General features: G+C 41.5%; 1 protein-coding gene across 1 annotated transcript in view; it reads right to left on the bottom strand.

Moving 5' to 3' along the window:
* Positions 1-2,681: 2,681 nt before the first annotated feature.
* macrod2 (mono-ADP ribosylhydrolase 2) overlaps positions 2,682-22,365 on the bottom strand; it is a 390,893-nt gene continuing 371,209 nt past the window's right edge. Inside the window, exons 14-18 of the mRNA XM_083898062.1 lie at positions 21,694-21,837; positions 20,489-20,551; positions 7,847-7,885; positions 7,384-7,455; positions 2,682-4,735 (exon numbers count right to left, since the gene is read on the bottom strand). Of these exons, the coding sequence (XP_083754188.1) occupies positions 4,713-4,735; positions 7,384-7,455; positions 7,847-7,885; positions 20,489-20,551; positions 21,694-21,837 (341 nt within the window). The 3' untranslated portion in view covers positions 2,682-4,712. The remainder of the gene's footprint in view (positions 4,736-7,383; positions 7,456-7,846; positions 7,886-20,488; positions 20,552-21,693; positions 21,838-22,365) is intronic.

The raw sequence follows: 22,365 nt of genomic DNA, 5'->3' as shown, positions 1-22,365 counted from the left end.
CAAGTGTTTTTGTTTTATGCCGCATAGCTGATGCTTAACAGCAAGCCTGTGCAATGAAGCCGTTTACCCCGACACTACCCACTGCTCAAGTTCAGGGATCCCACCGCTCTGACATGCAACATTTAAATGAAGTCATTAAAATTTAAACCGTCTCCGTTCCAGGGACAATCACTCGTGACATCTGCCTGGCATGCGACAAGCTAATGGAATGTAAACATGGCTGCTGAGGTGATAGGAACCTTGTTTTTCCATTGGCTTTTCACATTTGCAGATACGAACCTGTCGTTGATGTGTTTTTATCAAACAACAATTGCCGAATATTGCTTCTCTCTCTCTCTCTCATGACATGATAAAGCACCTTATTCCTGTACCAGATAGATGATTATCTGTTAATTATTGCTCACAGAAACAGCTCTAAACTCTCGATCACACATTAGCAAACCTCTCCTAGTTTGAGTCTGGCTGGAGAAAAAAGTCTTTCTTTTTCTTGTCTGTCACTGCACTGTAATCTATCAAACAAAGGCAAACGTTTTAATGAAGAAAAAACAACTTCTTGACTTACCCTACAGCTTTTACAAAACCCTTCTCTTCTACACGTTTGCTTCCAGGTTTATTCTGGTTTTATTTGCTGGATGACAAGACAAACATGTTTTGTTTTCGTATCTTGCCACTGGGGCACCACAGTTTCCAGTTGTCAGGAAGCCCAGACCGCCCTCTCCCCAGCCAATTCCACTAGCTCATCTAGGGAGCCCAAGGCCTTTCCCAGGCCAGCCGAGAGTTTTAATCCCTCCAGCGTGTTCTGGGTCAGCCCACTGGTCTACTCCTGGAAGGACATGCCTGAAACACCTCCCCAGGGAGGTTTCCAGGAGACGTCCTTACCAGAATCCCCTTACGACGTCAGCTGGTTCAGTGGTTCTACCTCCCCTCCCGGATGTCCAAGCTCCCCAACTTATCTCTAAGGCTGAGCCCGCCCACCCTGTGCAGGAGACTCATTTCGGCTGCCTGCATTTGTGGTTCAACCATCGACTGGACCCTCTTCTCCAGTATCTCAGAGTAGACCTTTCAAGGTGGGCTGAGGAGCGTGATCCCTCTACAGTTGGAACACACCCTCTGGTCCTCACCACTGTGGACTGCCACTCCACAGGCGCTGCCCCCGATGACCACGCAATGTTGCAGCCAAGACAGTTCCACAAAATCCATAGCCTTGAGATACCCAGGGTGGATCTCGTCCACCCCCGAGGCTCTGCCACCATGGAGATGTTTGACCACCTTGGCGACTTCTGCCCCAGATATTGGTCGATCCATCCCTAGGCCCCTCGGCTCTGATTACTCAATGGAATACGTGTTGGTGGGATTGAGGAGCTCCTCAAAGTATTCCTTCCACCAACCGACTATATCCCCATCAGAGGCTCCCCATCCCCACTGACGACAGTGTGGGGGCGAGTTGCTGCCTTCTTCCCATGAAGCGCCGGATGGTTTTCCAGAACCTCTTTGGAGCCAATCGATTGTCTTCCTCCATGGCCTCACTGAACTCCTCCCACACCCAAGGTTTTGCCTTAGCAACTTCCACCGACATGAACCGCTTGGCCCGCTGATATCGGCCTTCAGAGACCTTCAGACCATCCATGCCCTGTAGGCCGCCTCCCTCAGCCTGACGGCTCCCATGACCCTTTGGTGTACAACCAGCGGGTCTGGGGGTTACCGCCGTGATTGGCCCCAGCAACCTTGCAGCTACGGCTTGCTTCAGTTTTCCATTTCAGAAGCATTCAACGGAAGATGCCAGATAACGGACTTCTCTTTAAGTTAGCCAACTGATAGATGAATTAATTAATACAATAATAAAAAAAAACATACATACACATAGGATGATGTAAAAGTCTGATCTCTGCTCTGATCAACCACTGGTAGAAGTTCTCATTATAAAATCTTAGTTTAGGAGTAATAAACAGGACTAAACATTTGACCAGAGGTTTTCTTTTTCATCGCAGAACTAAAACTAATAATAAGAAAAGTTCTGGTCACAAACTCCTTGTCAAGTTGATCAGTGTTTCCCAAAACTTGAAAGGATGACGTTGTCAAATGTCTTGTTTTGTCCGCAAACCAAAATGATTCAGTTTTCTGGTGACACTTTATAATAGGGAACATATATTCTCCGTATTAACTAGGTGCTTACTAACATATATGAGTAGCATACTAGTCCTTTATTAGTAATTATTAAGCATGTATTAACACCTTATTCTACTGCTATTACGACATGAATTAAGATTTTTCCTACATAAGGTGTTAATATGTGCTTAATATTTACTACTAAAGGGCTAATATGCTACTTGTATGCTTGTTAGTAAGCAGCTAGTTAAAGGTGAATATGTGTTCCCTAATCTAAAGTTACCAGTTTTATTTTTGAGCAATATGGAGCAAACCAACGAGGAAATATTCTCATTTAAGAAGTTCAAAAATCAGAGAGGTTGATTTAATTATTCAAATTACACTCTAAAGACTTGATTATCAAAATAGTTGACGATTTAGTAAACGCTTAATGAACCTGATGGGAACCGATGGGACGTTGATGGGACTTTACCAGCTGCTCCTGAAATGAAATAAAACACTGGTTACTGTGATGATGGCCCAAGTCAAATAACAAGGCATATTAAAAGCTGAGACATAGTTTCCTCCTTAAACTTTATTAGTTGTTTCTGTTATAGTTTAGCAAAGCAAACATCAAAGTATGAAGGCATCATTTCATAGAACTTAATTCATCTGATCTATGGCACTACTGAAAGAGAATTCATGAATCATACCAACATAAAAAATAACCCCAAAAAGCTGTTGTTTTTTTTTGTCCTTTTTTTTCTAAATCAAATGAAGAGGGAAAAAAAACAACCCATTAACAACAGGTTTTAGCCATTACATGAAGTATTTAAAATTACAAATCATCAGCAAGCAATGCACAACCAGGAATTCATACTTGGACCATCTCTTTATGTCTGTGATGATTGATTTGTGGTTGTATATGAAATAAGGCAGATTCCATTCGATACAGTTAAAGACAATCTGGTAAGGAGACGAGCGAAAGCGAAGAGGACTATAAATCCTGTTTATGTTGGGGAAGTTCAAAGCAGTTTTCTGGCATGCACTGAAAATGGCTTAGACGAAAAGGGGCGGGGGGGGGGGGGCGGAGGGAGTAATCGATTTGTTAAAAGACACTCACATCCTCTTTAGTGCGCGTGGGTGCTGATGAACAGTTTCCTGGTAAAACGAGTTAAGCTGCAGTTAGAACAGCAGTGGAGAGGAGACATTATCAGTGATGTTCATAGATGAAAGGCCTGGAAGTGGCACGTAGCCTTATTGAATCATCGGTATCGGTTGATTTAACTAAACGGCGGTGCTCAATCTGCAGTAGCGCGTGAGAAGACATGGCATGTGTCAGTGTGTTGCAGTCAAAAGAGGTTCACAAATGCAGGGTGTTGTCAGGCGTTCCCACTGTTGTGTGTGATGTCATCTCGACTGTGGAGACGGTAGTCGACTATCAAAAAGGATGGATGATGTTAAGCATCATCCAGCCTGAAGTGTCAACACGCAGGAGCTGTGTCTGCTGTCCTCTGACAGCATCACCATGCTCTAACAGTGGGATTAGATTAAAAAAAAAAAGACTTTAACCTGGTTTATCTCATCACTCCCGGCTCGCAAAAATGATGTATGACTCTAACACACAGTGAGGTATGGCTCTTCTTTTCTGGTTGATATGTTCAAGTCGTATAGCAAGGTTTTATACATACATACATATACATACGTAACACACTTCATACTTCAGGGATGAGTGTTTTCTTAAAGGGATTGTTCAGGTTTTCTGAAATGTGATCGTGTGAGGTATTGACACACTGACAGCACCGACTTCGCAGAGCAACCCCCTCCATCTCAGAGGGGATGGGACACGGACGTTGGAGCTGACTTAAAACATGGCTGCCGGCAGGGACACACAAGGAAAAACAGATTTCTGCTGCTTAACCAAATTCTCTGCCTGTGTCAGTCTACAAAAAACTTGTATCAGGAAATGTTTGCCACTTTTTCTTGCCAGCTTTTTCAGCAGGAAACTGGAGTTTTTAAGTTCACTCCCAGCACCAAAGTCCAGGAGATGTTAATTCACTTCTGCCTCCATCAGTTAATTCTAATTAATTTCAGACTTTGTTGCTTGAAATCAGTGACCTAAACTTACTGAACAATACAGCAAGACCAGCAACTCCCTTGCCTCCAAGGGCTAATTTTCTCTGAATGGACATAGGTGCAATAGAGTTCCTCATGTACGAACTAAAGGTTTCAGTTTGTAAAGACTTTATAAATATATTATTAAGATATCATACACTAAAGCAGGTGCAGTTTTTGTTAAGTGGCTAAAATCTGTTTTTCTTTGTGTCCCTGCTGGCAGCCATGTTTTCAGTGACCGGCTGGTTCTAAGAGACGGCAGCAAGCTCAGTGAAGTCAATGCGTCAATACCTCACACAACCACACTTTCGGAAAAACCTGAACTTTCCCTTTCATGAAGAGGAGGGGAGAGGCTAAATCAAGTTGGGAATGTGAGCATCATGTGAGTAGCTGGTTGCCCTGGGCCAGAGTCAGAGTCTCTACTGACATGGACCAGGGTGACACCATCTTGGTTGGCCTTCGCACAGTTTGCTGGCTGTCAGATGAGGTTGATTGTCTTTTCCCTCAGCTGGTCATTCCTTCTTCTCATCAGTGTCTGGATGAAAAAAACAAACAAAAAAAACCATAGTCTGAATTTAGATGTTTGCATTTCAGACGCAACAATAATACGACATCAAGAACATACCATGCCTTTTACCATCGGCACCAGCGCCCTGCAACCCTCACGTGGAGGATAAAAGCAGCAGTAGAAGATGGATGGACTTTCATTCCAAGGTGATCATTACACTTACCTGACAAGGATAAAGATTTGCAACTTGTCCTTATGTGAACCTAAACTGAAAACCTAGACCAATGAGCTTTTATATTTTCTAAGACCAAAGGAGATAATCAATGTAACTGTGAGCTGCAGTCCCAGAAGAAACAGCTAAATCCTACTCTTCTCTGTTGCTGTTATTCTGTAGTTTATCCTAATGTTGGCTTGAAAGTAAGTCTGAGGTCGTAAATCAAAAGGATCTCCCCACAGTGGACTCGTGAAAATTATGATTTTTCACAGTAATCATTCTATGGACTATAAAATACGCAGTGGCATCATTGTTGCCTGCAGGCTGCAGTAATTCCAGATTAGAAAAGTAGAGCAGAAAACCGTATGTGATTTTGACAGTGGGAAAAAAGTTCAGTGTTTCAGTGGTATCACTAAAACATCTCCATTCATTTCTCTCTCTCTCGCTGAAAAACATGAATATTATGAATAACTGCAGTGAATTCTCTTAAATGCACAGCATGCAACTTCTGATGCTATCGGTCTCTCAATCGAGACAATAACAAACAAAAAAAAGAAACAAGTTTGATGACGTCAGGACGCAGCGTGGGATCATGGGAATTGTTGTTGTCGCGCCGTAAGAGCTTTGGCGGCAGAATGTGCATCAAACAGCAGCGAGTAATTACGATCCAATTGTGACGCATACACACAATAAAAGGCGACCAAAACAGTCTGTTACCTTGAATAGAAATATGGATTTCTATGGATTCTAAGAGTGTTGGAAACATTTTTGGCTGACGTAAGTGCACTACTCCACAAAATATATAAGATTAGTTTATAGAGAAATGTTAGATATTATATATTTGAACTCTAGTTTTGAGTGAACACATTACACTGCAGCACCAATAAAGCAAATAGAGCAGTGACAACAATTATATATACATGTGTATATATATATATATAAACATATACATAAACATATACATATACATAAAAATATATATATATAAACATTTATATGTATAAACATACACGTATATGTATATGTATATACATACAGAAGTATTATGTGTGGTGACATCTGTCACAGGGAAGCTAAGTAGCACATGGTGTGCAATTCAAATTAGATAATTATATATATGCACGTATATACAAATATATACATACGTATATATGTATATGTATATACGTATATGTGTATAAGTGTGTGTATATACACACATACGTATATATGTGTATATACATATGTGTATATGTATGTATTTATATATAATTAGCTAATTTGAATTGCACACCATGTGCTACTTAGCTTCCCTGTGACAGAGATGTCACCACACGTAATACTTCTGTACCGTGCTAATGTCAAACACCAAAAACGGTGATGGCACTTGTTTTTCCGCAGCTCTGTAGGTGCTAAAAGGAAAAGGCGGCAGGGAGCGAGACGACTTTCGACTCTTGACGACTGAACCATATACACGTGGCACAGCCACAGGTGTGAGTGCAGCATCGGGGACAACTTATCAACCATCAGCCAGGATGTAAATAAAGCCTTTCACACCTCGAACTTATCTCGGCACCACAAAGGCACAAAGAGCTGAGTGAATGAGAATGAGAGTTGGTTGTTTTTAATCAAAATAATGTATTACATTAGCAGGCCACCTCATTAACTCTAAACCTAAAACAAATATAAAGGTTATTTTAAATGACACTGTGTGAGCCACACAAATGTCTGCCATCGTTCAAAACTTCATCTTTCTGACACCGAACCCCAGTCTCTGCAAAGATGATTTCACATGCTGCTGATGGCCTGTCCTATTTCTTCAACCAAAACAATCAGTCCAATATTTTCTACCTCATTCTCTGGCTCAACATCTCTGTAGAGCCACATGCAGAACTAATTCAGACATAGAAAGTCACGGCACTCTCCACAGATGTCTACTTTCAAATTACACGCTGTCCTATTACTCTGAAGCTCAGCAGAGAACTGAGAAACAACAATGTGGTATCCATATCAAATATGATTTATTGGCATGATTATTGTTCCCACCGTCTGTGTAGGCTGCCTGTTAAAATAATATGCATTGCACACTTGATTTATTAAATGTCTGATAGTTGGGTTTGCAGGTAATTCATCACACTCAATCTCCAAAGACACGCAGACACGTTTATGCCAAAATATCAGGGTCAGAGCTGCAGCACTGAAATGGGTAGTGAGGATTTACAAAATGCATTTGGCCCTGGAGGAGCACGTAAAACCTGCGTGCCTGCGACCTGCCCCTATAGAGACAAGGAGATGCAGACAGGCGGGAGAAAACCGAGACGAGGAGGATGAAGCCGGGTAACACTCAGCTGCACAGCGCTGAGGATTCTCCAGATGAGGTGAATTTTAAATCAGCAGCTGTGGCTACTAATAAGAATCTGCTTATAAATAGGGATGAGTGCGAGATAAGTATGCATCGCGAGTGCCTTCTCCATGCCCTTACCTTTGGAGTGATTGCTGTCAGTAGGAATTGAATCAGGTTCTTCTGAACTCTCCGCATGATCTTTCATCTCCTCTAGACAAGCGAAGAGTGAGTAAAAAGAGAAGAATAGAGACGGAGAGAGTGGGAAAATATGAACGATAATGAAGCAATCTTTTGCCTCACAGCTCTGTGCAGAAAAGCATCATTTACCTAAACAATCTCTCTGCCCTGCCAAAGCCTGCAAAACAAGGCGAGAGTAGCTCTTTGAAATAAGCTGTAAGTGGGTTTTTGTTTGTAATGTGGCTGGATGTGAACATAATGTGTTAGTGTTTTTAAATCAGAGTATAAATCTGCATTACACTCCAACCATTAAAACTTAAGTGCATTTATTACATAATAGCATGGGATGGTTGTTTTTAAGTAAGCAGGTTTCAGTGTGTGCCTCACAGCACCCACTGTGGAAAGTTCACAGAAGAGAACTCACCTCCATTGCTGGTGCCAGTGTCATTGATCTCAGAGGCGTCTGTAATGCAGAGCACATTACAATATTGACAGGTTACTCATCTTGAAAGTCACTTCATACAGTTGCCAAAAGGCTTGGGTATTTGGAAAAAAATAAAAGTATTCTGTTTCAAATAAAGAGGAACATTAACCACAAATGATGCCTGGAAATCCAGCGGGTTCTTAAAGAGTTAGACTTCAAAATAACCGAAAACAAAACATAAAACCAAACCAAAACAAAACAAATGCGAGAAGGGAAAGCGACTCATGCAAAATTAATTACAGACTCCCAGGCCTCTTTGCCACTGTCACAACTCCTTCTCCGTCACTCGCTGTGTTAAAGCTTTGTGCTTTTCCCCCTCTTTTTTTTTTTTTTTACAACAACAATCATCCAAACAAAAGTACATCCCTAGGTGGATATATGGAATAATGTAAACAAACACCACTGCAAGTTAGAAGAACGCGTGGAATATATACAGCAACAAGACCGTGCTCGAGGTCATTTAAAGCCTTATAGGAAGCAGGAACCTGCTATAGTAATTGCAGGTTTGGATACACAGGCTATAAGGACATATAGATGGATTGGGCATTACATATTACCTCAGCTTCACTGGACTGCAGCTATGGGGAACATACTGTATACAGTATGTTAATGCGACACGGCTTCTTCAACAGAAAACTGATTTAATCAACCTTTTGGAAGGAAATTTCTTCTTTGCAAGAAACTACTGGGATACAGAAAAAGGATGAACTGTCTCACCCTAATTCTTTTTTCCTTGTTCATCTGAGGATCTGATGGAACTGTCCAGGGGGAAAATGTTATTGTATATCATTTTCATAATTAATTTGTTGGAGTGAAAAGAAAGTCCTGAGGGGGAAAAAAATGCCCAAACTGTCTTGAGAATAGTTTGGAGATTTACCTTATTTGCTTTCCTATATGCAGTGAGTGATTAATACCAATAACTGTGCTGGCCTTTGGCTTCACTTCTAAATAATACCAGTTTAATTAATGTGTCTTAAAATGTTACTGGACTTGTCTGCAGCTCATCTAATATTTCTATTCCCTGCTCTGCTGTTGTAGGATGCAATTTTATAACCGAGAGAAAACCGCCGTCGGCTTTGTTATGAACTCATCCAAAGGGAACCGCATTCTCATGTTGAATGTCACAGAAATAATTCTCCAGAAGCGCTCACAGATTTCACCGCACACGTGTGAGAGGGAGGCATATGTTGTCAATGAGGACACAATAAATGAAGCGTGCCCATGAAATGATATGCCATACATTAACACTTTTCCACATAATTACATTATGGATATTGGAGCTGATGGCAGGATTTTGCGATGTTATGAATCGTGTTGGAACCGAGCCGCCAGTCGCGTCTGCCTTTATAACGGAGAGAACATGGCACAGGCGTGGAGTGCAGCAGCCGGAGCTCACTGTGAAGCACTGGGCTAATTCCAGATTCACCTTACTTCCTCTCTCTCTCTCTCTCTCTCTCTCTCTCTCTCTCTCTCTCTCTCTCTCTCTCTCTCTCTCTCTCTCTCTCTCTCTCTCTCTGTCTCTGTCTCTCTCTCTCTCTCTCTCTCTCTCTCTCTCTCTCTCTCTCTCTCTCTCTCTCTCTCCCAGGTAATAACAGCACAGTCTTGATGCTCGGGCAGCATCCTCTTCCTCTAATATCCAGCACTGATCAAAACAAAGCCAAAAGCTACGAATTTCAATTTCATCGCAGGGCCCCGGCTTCTCGTGTCTGCCTGAAGCTCATGGGGGCACAGCAACATTTGTCCGTCTCGCTCTCTAATTTGACTCCTGTGTGCTGACAGAATAGAGGCTATCATTTAGGAGAGGAAGCGTGTGTGTGTGTGTGTGCTGTGGTAAACACATAAACAAGATGGGAGGAGAGAGGGGAAAAACTGGCCTGTCTCAAGACAGTAGTGAAGGAGAGGAAGAGTCCACAGAGAGATGATAAGGAAAAAGAGCAGAAAAACAGAGGACTGAATGGAATCCCTCAGCAGGAAACTAGACAGCTTACACCAGTGGTTTTTAAAGCCAGGACCAAAGACCCTGAGGGAACGTTAACAGTCTCCCAAACTCCATGTTAAGTTGTAATTTACTATAGGAACGATATTATGGGGTCTGAGGGTAAAAAAAGAAAGAATAAAATAACTAACACTAGAATGTGTTTTTCTCTATAAACATGAGCGAGTACGAGTGATTATGATTTTACAGGGGTATCTAATCTGCATTTGCTTTCCATCGGGGAGCTGTAATCTGCTTATATTTGTTAACTGTCAAAATATAATGTTTTAGTCAAGGCTTTTCGCAACAAGACTAATTTACAAATGAAAGGAGGCCACCCAGGAAAAAAAACAGAAAACGAAACTCAAAACATTTAAAGCATTCGCAAAACTTTCACATTGCTTTAACTTTTCTTGTCAGTTCAGCCTCTCTGAGAGTCAGTATCCCAGAGAGAAAAGCCAACAACACAGAGGATGGGAGAACGTGTGTGCGCTCAAACTGACACACATAGGATGAACGGAAAGAAAGGAGGAAAGTTAGGTATAAGTCAACCTTGTATGCAGACAAGCAGAAAATTACACCTTCCATTCATTTATTGGACAAGCGGTAGTTAACATTTTGTTGGTCAGCACCAGTGCACCGCCGACCAATATACAGCCAATATAGAAAATGTGTTTAAACATTCTACAATGTCAACTTTACGTATACAGGTAATTAAAAACAAGAAAAAGATGATTTTGTTTTTCTGTAGCAGTGTTTTTCTCCATCTGCAGCAGTTTTAATATTCCTGTCATTGTATCTCAGTCAGCCCCGCGGGGGACACGGTCCCTGTGGGTCATCCACACTGCAGCATGGGAAATGTCCCTGCTTAATGTTCCAGACAGGAGCCTTGAGCAGAACAGGAGGTTCTTTTTGTCCCTCAGCCACAGGACATCTCACTGTCTTTTATTCCAACTCTCCCTTCTTTTTTTTTTCTCCCCTTCAGCAGAGAAAGAATAAAAATCGATGGAGGTGAGGAGAAGTTCCTGGTCACACAGTCAGCTCCCGAGGACAATTCCCTGTGTTCATTTGATCCCCAAACCATGACGCGGCGAGTCGATCTGCTGTGTCTGAACATGTCCTGGAGCTTTGATCTAAGAAAACTCACACAGGTGCCAGATGCGCCTGCTCAAATATTAGATGTGATTACAAACTTTGTCCTGGAGCTACTGAAAACCACAACAACCTATTTTGTATTTTGCATCTGAGAGCTCCACTCCAGTATTTATCAAATTAAATACAACTGAAAGACATTGAGCGGCCAAGTCTCTTTTGCTGATCATTAAGTATTTCTATTTTTGCACAAGTTGATCAAAGATCTGGAAACAGTCTTTGGTTTCCGGGGCTTTTCTAAAGCACACATAGCCTCCGCTCGCTCATTAGCACTTCATCTTGAGAGAATACGATAGGAAAATGTCAAGGTCAGTGCCAGTGTATTGAGAAGCTCCGCTCCCTTTTTGAAGATGAGGGCAGAATTAATTTCCGAGTACAAACTGGGTGGTCTATGAGGGACTTTGGCCTGGTCTGCATTAGACCATGTATATTAAACAAGTATCAAAGAGCCCCTCATTGAACATTGTATGGACTAATAGCTTGGGGTCTGGTATGCCTGCTGCAGAGAGAATCGCAGACATCTCCTTGCTCAAAGCAAACCAAGAGCGCGTGGACCTCGACAAGTGCCCAAACAAAAGAACTAATGAGCTGGTAAATGTGGAAAGCAGCCCATTTTCATATGTTAATGTTAAGTTTATTGTGCAGGTCCATGGACATAGCTTAGCTGCACGAGTTGCTGCTCTGAAACATAAAAAAGGAGGACTTTCTCAGAAAGGGGGTGCAGTGTTCGGTAGCTGTAGTTTTCTTTGGGATGAGATGAAGCACTGTCTGACAACCTGAGCCAATTACAGAGCATTGAGCTGTGACCCGCAGGCTAGGGAGACGAAAACAAGCCTGCTCAGTAAACACTGTGACCGCCCCCTTTCTAATGCCATCCCCCTGAAAAACCAAGAGCCTTCATTAATATTCCTCCTTTCTTCTGAGGGGCTGGCTGAGGGGTTGTGGACACTAAGCAGTGTTGTGCTCCACTGCGGGTTTGGGTAACCTTGCAGTGGTGGATGTGGTGAGGTGGCTTTGACTTGGGTCAAGGTTCTCTAAACAGAGTGAAAAGGCCCAAGCTCATTACACAGGCCCGGGCCATGCTTGACAAGATGAGAAAAAACACAAAGTACTCTGAATGACTGAAAGGAGAACAGGACATCTGCTTGGGGTTAAGCCACAACGCACAGAAACCGGGGATGATGATTAGAAGGCAGAAAGAGACAGCAAGAGAAAAGAGAGGGAACAGCTGACAACATATGTTGCAAAAGATGAGTGGGAAATGACCACTGGCAAACTTTTGAAAAGGCACAGGGTCAAAAAAAAAATGCTATCCTCACTGGCAATGTTGCTCACCCCTGAGCTCTCTTTTTTACTCCCCCACTTTGTCCAAGTGTTGTGAGACATCACAGCGATGTCAGAAGATAAAAAAAAACAAAAAAACAGCAAGAACACTGAGATGCACAGAGATGAATGGAGTGAGTGAATAACTGATTAACAAGTGGGAGAGGAAGCCAACACAAAAATAGACATGGAAGGGATAAAATGCAAAAGAGGCCTCCCCCTGCGTGACCTACATACCTGCTAAATCTGCTGTCAGTGGTGGCCTGTTCTTCTCTCATCACTCCATGAATTACTTTACATAATCTTTAGAGTCTCCCTCTCTACCTCAGCTCCTCATTACCTATTGTGATTTACTCTATCAAGGCCCAGGCAGACAGTCCTTTGGGTGATTGGCAAGTGTGGCTACAAGGTGATGTTGAGAACCCCCCCCCCCCCCAGTGCTACATTAACATGAGAAACGCCACAGCTGAGGAAGATGTCGAAGCAGCATACATACAGAAGAGGATGGTTGTGGGTCAGCTCGGGCCAGCTGACTGATTAACAGTCAAAGTGATGCCTCTTTTGGGCAGCTCAAGGTTTTCCACAGGAGATCGTGGATCAGAGTGGTCAATAAAATCACAGAGCTTGTGGAGACTGCAGTGAAAACCAGGCGCACTGGCAGAGAAGCTGTCTATAATTTAAGGGTCAGCAAGAGAGCAGCGTGAGTGGAAGAGCTCTATTGTGTGTGTGTGTGTGTGTCAGCAGCATAACATATGGCCTGTTTCCACTAGCGCTACTCGACTCAAGACGACACGTCACGGCACGGTTATTTGGTTTTTCCATTAGTACCTGGTACTTTTTTAGTACCTGCTCAGACAAGGCTGAGGTGACACCGTACATGACGTCATCAGACTGCCGACCACTGATTGGTCAGAGTGCCGTCACAAGAATGAAACCAAACAATGACGAAATGTAGAAGTTAAAAAGATTCAAATGATAATAATTCAAATACAACCGTTCTCTGCCAATGACGTCTGATGAAAGAAGGGAGTCTACTCTTTCTTTTTGGTAGTTTCGGTGTTAACAGTCATAGAACACACTGTTTTCTTGGCAAATCGGTCATCATGCTGTAAAATGCTTGGCAGTACGGGGCTCTCTGTGCGCTGAAAATGGCTGGCAGCCAAGGAGTTAATTAACTGATTCTAATAATTCAGTACATGGAAAATAACGGCTTTACAAGTCACTAGTTTGTGTGTCACGTCTCAAACAAAGTCAACGCAGCTTCATGCAGCAGTGCCCACGTTGAGGAGGTACTAGATTGTAATGGAAAACCAAGCAAACAGGGTAGAGGTGAGGCGAGTCTAGCCAAGGCGGTACTATATAGTGGAAAAATGCCAATATAGAGCTAACAGAGATATACAGTCAAATAACAGAGAATGAAGAAGTGACCTCAGATATTACTATCATGGCAATTTAGTGAGGTCACAGTGACCTTGATCTTTATTTTTTTACCAAAATCTACCTGTGTCGTTTCTTAGTTTCAAATTGTAAAAAAACGCCTCGAGGAGGGAATACTGCGTTCGTAAGAATGTGATGTGCAGTATATACGGGGCTGGTGTAGCATCACATGTAGTATCTAAAAAAAATGCTTGAATAAGGCGTGGAAAAAACCAGAGGTGTTTTTAACCAAAGGTGCATCTGTCTGTTACTCAGCAAACAAAATCTGGAAGCTGCTGAGATGACTGACGTTGCTGCAGCCTCACGAAACTCCAATGGCGGGGGAAAGCCTCATTCTGTCTACATATGTACATCCTTTTCTTCAGGCACAATGACAATTTGAATTTCACCAACTGATCCAGGAGCCCTGACTGCATGATGGAGGTGCAGTGGTTTGACCCACTACTTTATTAAAAGGACTCACATGCTGCATTCTGAAAAGCTGAGATATTTTCTTTCTTATTATCTTGCAGCGAAACGTACGTGGCCAGAGAAAGAAGCGTATCAAGACCAAGTTGATCTAATTTGTCTGCAAGTTGAGTCTGTCAGTCTGTCTGTCTGTCTGTCTGTCTGTCTGTCTGTCTGTGACGGGCATATCTCACTGACCGTTAGTCAGATCGTCCTAAGATTTTGGATATGTGTTTAGCATGGACCGATGGTGTGCATCCTTATTTTTCACGTTTTTTGGAGTAATTTCCTGAAACAATGAAGTTGGTGTCCATTCACCAATACGCGAGCACACATTTATTTAGCATTAGCATTCCACAGCTAGCTGTTTTGTGGCCGTCAGCCACGCTGGAATCGTCTTTACAAGGCGTATTTGTTCTGCGGTGTGCACATACTTCCTACGGGCACTGCACTAGTCTTCACTGAAATGAATATGTTTGTGTACGAAAAAGGCATTACAAGTCAACAAGTACACGCACAAACAAGCACGTGAGGAAAAAAAAGTATAATGCCTCAACAAAGCAATTCATGTTTCTGCCAATTGAATTTCGACTGATCAATTTATGCAGTAATGATTATACATGAGGGCGTGGGTTAGCATCTGTGAACTCAAAGAGGAGAGAGAAACAGGTCAGTGTCTACACAACAGCAGTGATTTAAGAGCAGAATGTCATTTGTAGTCCAAAGGGATAAACACTTAAAGTCGCAGTTGTCATGTCAAAGTCTCAAAGACTATTGTTGTCAGTATCTCGCCTGAGTTTATTTCTGTTTCTCGCTGAATTACTGCCACCATCAACCCTTCCTCACTGCCTCTGGGTGACAGGCAACACATATAGAGATCACTCATCACTCAAACAGTGTCATGCATTTGTGTGTTTTTAAAGGATGCGTGTGATGTGTGTGTGTGTGTGTGTGTGTGTGTGTGTGTGTGTGTGTGTGTGTGTGTGTGTGTGTGTGTGTGTGTGATGGGAGGAATGAAAATGTAGACTTCTCAAACACACATTTGTTGCATCTCCGGCTGGCTGATGCATTCTCAGTGTGGTTAGAGTTGATTCAGTTGCTGTTTCTGTGATTTTAACAGGGAGGGTGGGGACACAATGAGAGCGCTGATCAAAAGAGTAACTTCAAAGCTGGACATAAAAAGTCTGTCCCTCATTGCCTGTTAGAAGAGCCCCCCCCCCCCCCCACTTCCTCTTTGAAGCAGGCTTCTAGGACATAGGTGACCAACATAATGGACATGGTGCCCATTGTTGACGTATTATCTATCTCCAGCTACATGAACAGAGAGTCAGACGACTTTAAATATGATGCACGGTACTGTTATGCCCGAGGAATGACGGACAAAGAACCAGATTCACTCAGACTTGAAGGTATTTTAAAGAAAAATAAATATTCCCATTTTGGAAGGTAAAACCTTTAAATTGAAATTGCCAGGAAACTAGATAGTATGCCATTCAGTAACCTAAAACTAACAAAGCCTGTCAGAACAATCGGTTCAGTTGGGTAAGTATGAGGAGCAAAGCCAAATGGAATTCAGTGATAAAAGCTTCATTAATACAGATAAAGATAGGACTGTGGGTAGTCTCCTCTCAGTGTCCACACACAATGCCTCAGCAGGGCTGTGATTGGTTTAGCTGCCGCTCCTGGACTAAAACAGACGACGAAAAAAAAAAAAAAAAGCTCTAAAACACAAGCTTAGCCTAATGTCTTCAGCCAGTGGCAGCTTGCTCCCCGAGGAGGCACTCAGTGCTACAGTATATAATGTTATTCCAAAAGTTAATTGCGTGCTGACAACTCATAGCCATGGGAAGGACCACATTGCTCTCCAGAATTAGATTTACATTGTCAGTATCCCAGTGTTCACAATAGACCGAGACAAAAAGGCACAAAACAACCAATTAAGCAAACCTACAAATCCTTTTTGCAATTGCACGAGAAAGAACACACATGCAAAGTGCACCTGAACAACACATTCTGGGATAAATTATTCAGCTGCCAAGAAGATAAAAAAAAAAATGTTTTGTATTTGTAATGAACTGATAAAAATTACACTCTGTACTTGTTGCTTTGAAAAAAGAGAAATGTCACAGGGTCTCTGCGCTGTTATGGTTTTGTGTGTACCTTTACACTGCCAATGAGAAGCCTGATGGATTTCAGAGGAGCCATTTGTGTCTGCATGTGGTTCTGGTATACTGTACCACAGGGGGAGTAAAACACATAGAAAATCAATAAAATCCCCCCAACTAACACCTGCAAATAAGAGGAATTAAACCAACTCTCTTGACAGTTGTTAGAAGGGGATTTGTTGTTCAAATCCCCTTCTAGATGCATTAATTTAGATGCATTTTTAAATGTTTGCCGATTGTGAAAGGCACAGGGTACGTATATGATGTGCATGTGGCTTTTACCCGGACCATATGGCACTTGAGGATGCAGCTGGGCTTTCTGCTTTGAGCCTCACATGCAGAGAGCTGAGAGTGGTTGCTAAATAAAGCAGTTGTAGCCAACAATATTTAACACATCCTAATCCACCAAGGTAAGGAAACACTGTGAGCCAAATGATCGTGAGATTCAAGACAATCACATAACCATAAACAAGTGGAAACCCTGTGGACGAGGAGGTTTTATTTGAATTAGTGTGATTTTGTCTTAAACACAACAGGTTTAAAGAAAGAGGAGTAAACAAGAAAAATCAGGGGAGAGCAAGAGCAGTAAGAACATCAGGTCCAGTAGCCTCTGGGCTGGTGTAATGGTGGCTTGTGTTAAGGCTGGGGTTGTTGTGATGGCCTGCTGCTTTTGTCTGTCTGTCTTTCCGTGCTCTTCTCTCTCCTTCTACCCTGCAGGTTCCCTCCTGCTTGGCTTTGCTATTATAGCCTGTCCCCGACTTGTCCGTCTGTTCTGCACCCAGCCATGCTCAGGTAGACGCCACTGCCTTAATGTTCTCTCTGTACAGCCCTTTCTTTATAGTCTCTATAGTCAAGGAGCTGCCTTCATTCCAATCGTCAGCCTCTAGGCCCCGACTTCACTGAAGGCAGGAAAACAAAACAGATAATGATACTACACTGACTCCTCAAACAGCACGGTTTACTGTGCATTATATTTAAGAATGTGTTTACTGAAGAGCAGACTTTTAGCAACAGGACTGTCTTAAGGACACATTTGAGAAAAAGCTGTCAATAATATAGCACGCACTGGCAGTGGGAAAGTAAATCATGCTGCACAACAGCTCTGCCCACCACAAGCCTGATTTATGTTTGCGTTGGCTCGCTGCATTACGTGACAAATGCTCAACAGTCAAAACTTGCTCCAAGTTTGATTGGAAAGGAGGAAGAGGTGCTGTTTACTCGGTGGCATTGAGTCTGTGCAGCCATTAAATCTTACCTTTGGAACTAAGACAATAGCTATTGCCTCGTGTAGGAAAATCACACTGCATGAAGGAAAAACAATTTCTGTTCACAGCTCAGATTTATTTATTCCTAGCTTTAGGCAAATGCAGTCTTATTTTAATTTATGGATGTTTCATGAGCTTACTGAAGCGGGCGCTCACTTTCACAAGTCACTACAACAAGGCCTCGCCGAGCAGATATTTCAAACACTAACAATATACTGCAGCCTACATTCGTATTTAACGTGCGCGATGAATATTCATACATTTCAGTCTGAGGAGGCTTTAGAACATCCCAAATATCAGACTGAGAAACTCGACGCCTGTGCAGAGAGATATCCGACACATATAGGTATAATCGTATAGAGTGGAGGCGTTGTCTGTTTAAAAAAGTTAAATAAAATAAAAAATCTCTCGTCTTCTACCTCCGCACAAGCATCTCAACAGATTCTAGGGAGATAAATACAACTCTCAGAAGACAATGTTTTTGTCCTATTTTATTTGGGAATCTTAAAGCTGCCTTTAATCTAAAGTAAAGTCATTTGAAAAACTGAGAACCACGGGGCAAAATGCTTAAACGTAAGCATATTTATATGAATTCAGACCTGCGATGTAAACAACAGATGGCAATAAGAACTTATATGGAATATAAGGAAACGTGTAGACTGAATAAATTATTACACTAACACTAAGTTCAATTGATGACAAGCGTGAAAATGAATAAAACAGAAAGCAGCTTTCTTTAGCTTTGTGTGTGTGTGTGTGTGTGTGTGCGACTAAGATGCTTAGCTGTGAAACACACTTTCATATGTGCAATACTGAGGGATGTGATAACAGCATGGTGTCAACAGACATTGCCAACAACTGGATGTAAATGTGCAAATGCAAAGTATGACATTTGACAACACTGTGGAGACGTATCTGTATTACTACATCCTGCAATGTGAGATCATTAATACTTTGCAGCGTGGCTCGTTCATGCAGCAGTTTAATCCTCTCGCTGAAACAAAGTTTAGGGGCATGTTTGAAAGTTATCACGATAACAATGCAGGCATTATGGCTGGCTGCTTCTCCTCGCTCAGATCACAGCATCCGATTTATCTCTGTTTACGGCCACTGTTCGCATGTTGGCAGCTTCTTTCTAAAATAGTAATAATGAAGAGTAAGTATCAGCAGGATTTCAATATTTTGTGAAATGTATTTTTTTTTTTTTTGTCAACACCAGACATCAGACAGCCGAGACGGATTGAAGTGGAGAAAATTAAATTTAAAACCGACTCCATATCACCCCTTCTGAGCTATTTTGTGAATACAATGCCATTTAATATAAGACATGCAAAGTAGATAAGACGGAAGAAACAAGCACACACACACTATTCATCTGTTCATTCATTTTTCATTCCTCCCATCAATACGAGCCATTTTATTACTCCTACACTGACGCACATTTAAAAACTCCATGGCCTCGAGCAGGTAGACTGATTACAGTTATTATATTAATAAAGGTATTGGCTCTGGAATCTTTTGTTCTTGTCCTGGGATCAACTGTTTTCTACTTTTCTAAGCTTAGCGTGCGTGACATTCAATATCTGAGACAGTCGGGTCTGCACTCAGTCCAAGGACCTGCTCGTCTATACAAAATGCAATCTGCCTTCAATCTGGAATGACACCACTGTTTACCGCTCGACAGTGCCACCGTACAGCACACCGCCTGTTGTAACCCCCGAAAGTGACAAGGCACTGATGGACACAGGCAAGACGCAATCAACAATCAAGGCTGGAGTGAAGCTTTCCAGTGATGGAAAGCCTGTAGTGTTTGTGGGATGTTTTTCGCCGGCTTTTCATAGAGGATGGAGAAGGCCATCTCAGACAGATCTATCTGCGATGTTCACTCTCACCCAAAATTAATTGAATGTCAGGAGAACATGAAACAGATGTAAGAGAGTGACTGGTTCAGGCTGAGAATACCTGCGATCAGTGACTCTCTGATCCAGATTTATGGGAAAAAATAAAGAAAATATACACGTATATATATATATATATATATATTAGCGAGGATGAATTTAAACTGTATTATGACTAAATTGATGGTAGTCTCACAACCAAGCAATGACCTGGACATGACTTAATAATATGGTATTAATGTAATATAATCTCCTTATTACCACAATAATAATATAGTATTACCATTATATTGCTTCCCTGTTACAAAACGATGACCATCCTATGACTAAACTATGGTGCTACTGCACTGTAATGTCTTACCCAAACCAAGTATAAAAGCTACCATCTATTGAAACACAAACTTATTAATAATTCTGACCAATGATAATTAGCACAAATCTGATACATAAAAAGCTACATAACATGTATTAGAGCTATTTGATTTAAAATGTACAAGCATGGATGGATTAAGAAAAACATAACACACATAAACACATACAGTTTCCCTTTGAGTCATAGTATATAATTTTGCCATCATACGCATGCAAACATGTTAGTTTTTAATATCTTTTCCTCATGCCTTCATTGATGTTTCTGAGATGTGTTTTACCACGTGCGACTCTCAGCAGCGCCTGAGGACATACTGCTCATAGTGACAAAGGTTTGGTAAATTAGATCTGGCTGTGGGCTTAAAAAGAATTTCAGGGAAAAAATTAGTTTGACAAACGGCAAACAACACAAACAAAATTGACCACAATTAGATTAGATTCCCAGGAATACAAATACACAAAACAAGAAAGGAAAATCACGTCGACTCAAAGCCAGTCAGTCAGACTCTCAATCAAGTCCAAACAAAATCATATCAAATCAAAACTCTTACCTTCCATCTCCACAGTGGCTGCAGTGTCGTCTTCAGTCTTTGCAGCAGGTTGATCTTCTTCTGCTGGGAAAGACAAAGCAACAACAATGCACATGACATCAGTGTCTTTGCAGACAAGTGTCTGCACCCAGATATCAGAATTTAAATATTAGAATTTTAAAGTCTTTATGAGCGAGTGTGTTTGCCTCACTGTCCACAAACACAGCAAGGCTCCAGTGATATAATCTTCTATCTAAATAATAATACTATACATGATGTCAGCCCCGATTTTTCTCTCTCTTGGTTCTGTTTATTCTACCCTTAAGAGATACATTTTCACAGATTTGTACACAGATACTCTCCGTAATGTGGAAAACCCATTGTGAGGGTTAAGCTGAGATTTCTCCCCTGATTCCTAGTGGTCATCTAATGAATAAACAATGAACTCCATCACTCAAATCTTTGCGAGATTGTTTAATTTATGGACATTAAACATAGTCTTTTTTTTTTTTTGCAATAATTCACTACAGCCAGGCATGTATTGGATGATAAAAGCAGGCTTTTTCCTCCATTTTCCCCAAAAATGGGAAGATCATTTACAAAACTGACATCATATTCTATTGAGGAAGAACTGAAACTAGCTATCGAGATCATCAACTCCTCAGGAAAATGTTTACTGATGTTATAAATGAAGTGAGAATTAGACTCATTTTTTTACTTTTCAAACTGGCAGACTACATTCATTTTTATATACAGTCTAAGGTTTTACCACACACTGGTTTTAGTCTTCATGCTTGTTTGCAGTCACTGGTAAATCTTATTGTTTACCTGCTTCCCACCTGCAGTCTACAATGTCCAACCTTTGTCTCTGTCTGCCCTCCCTGTTTTGCAGCCTCACCCAGCTCGTCATATCCATGCAGACTTTAAACTTCTCAGCTCCACCACAGCAGCTCTCCAGCCTGCCTCACTCCACCAACACAGTCGCTCTGTATTCCTGACAGGCCGAGCTCCAGCCCACTCATTCCTTCCTCCTCAAGTTTGCTATAAAAACCTACCCTTAACGACTACCTGCTCACACTTGTCTGAGTTCTGCACTTTGAGTCCAAACCTGACCTAAATAAAAAAACATGTGTCTTTTATAGTGTTCCGTTTCTCAACGGAAGTATGTAATTCAAAAAAATGCTGGTTAATCGGAAATGCAACCCTTGTAAATAAATAATAAATACCTTTGTCTCCTTTGTTTTTCTCTTTGTCGGTGTCTTTGTCTTCAGCTGTGTCATTATTAATGTCCACGTCTTCCTTTTTCTCTTGGTTTTCATTTTTTACCGTAGTCTCTTCTTGATTTGGCTCTTCATCTCCAAGATCTCCTTCTGTCGACAAACAAACGGTGAAAAATTTGAGGCATTTTTGAGGCATTAATTCAAGCATTGGTTGTCAAAGGTTTCACATGAAAACCTGTTACTTGTGGGATAATAAAAAAAACAGTTTGCTGTTTCTTCTCACTTTGAAAGGATGGAGGTTTTCGAAACGGTATATAACGTTATTATAATAATAATAATAATAATAATAATCAGAAACATGGTTGTTCTTATTCAGATGTTCCTTAGTTTCTGCAGGAAAGCTTTATGAACAGTATCGTGTTGGTTAGTGATAGCACAACAAACACTCACACACTAACCCTGACCACATCGATGATCTCTGGCCTTCTGAAGTATACATTTGGCTGAATTCACCTTTAGTTGCTATTAAACTCTTTGCTTCCCCAAGATCAGATGTGTCAAACTCGAGGCCCGCTAATCGGTGCATTAGGGCTTGTCCTTCTCCAATTTTGCCATTTACACGGTGCATAATCTTGGCGCAAATTGAGGCAAAGTGCAAAGGGGTTGTATTTAGTGTCT

The sequence above is a fragment of the Microchirus variegatus genome, assembly GCF_963457635.1.
Source record: "Microchirus variegatus genome assembly, chromosome: 11".
NCBI classification, from domain to species: domain Eukaryota; kingdom Metazoa; phylum Chordata; class Actinopteri; order Pleuronectiformes; family Soleidae; genus Microchirus; species Microchirus variegatus.
Note: the sequence above shows the minus strand (reverse complement) of the source record. Positions and strands in the feature narration are given on the sequence as shown.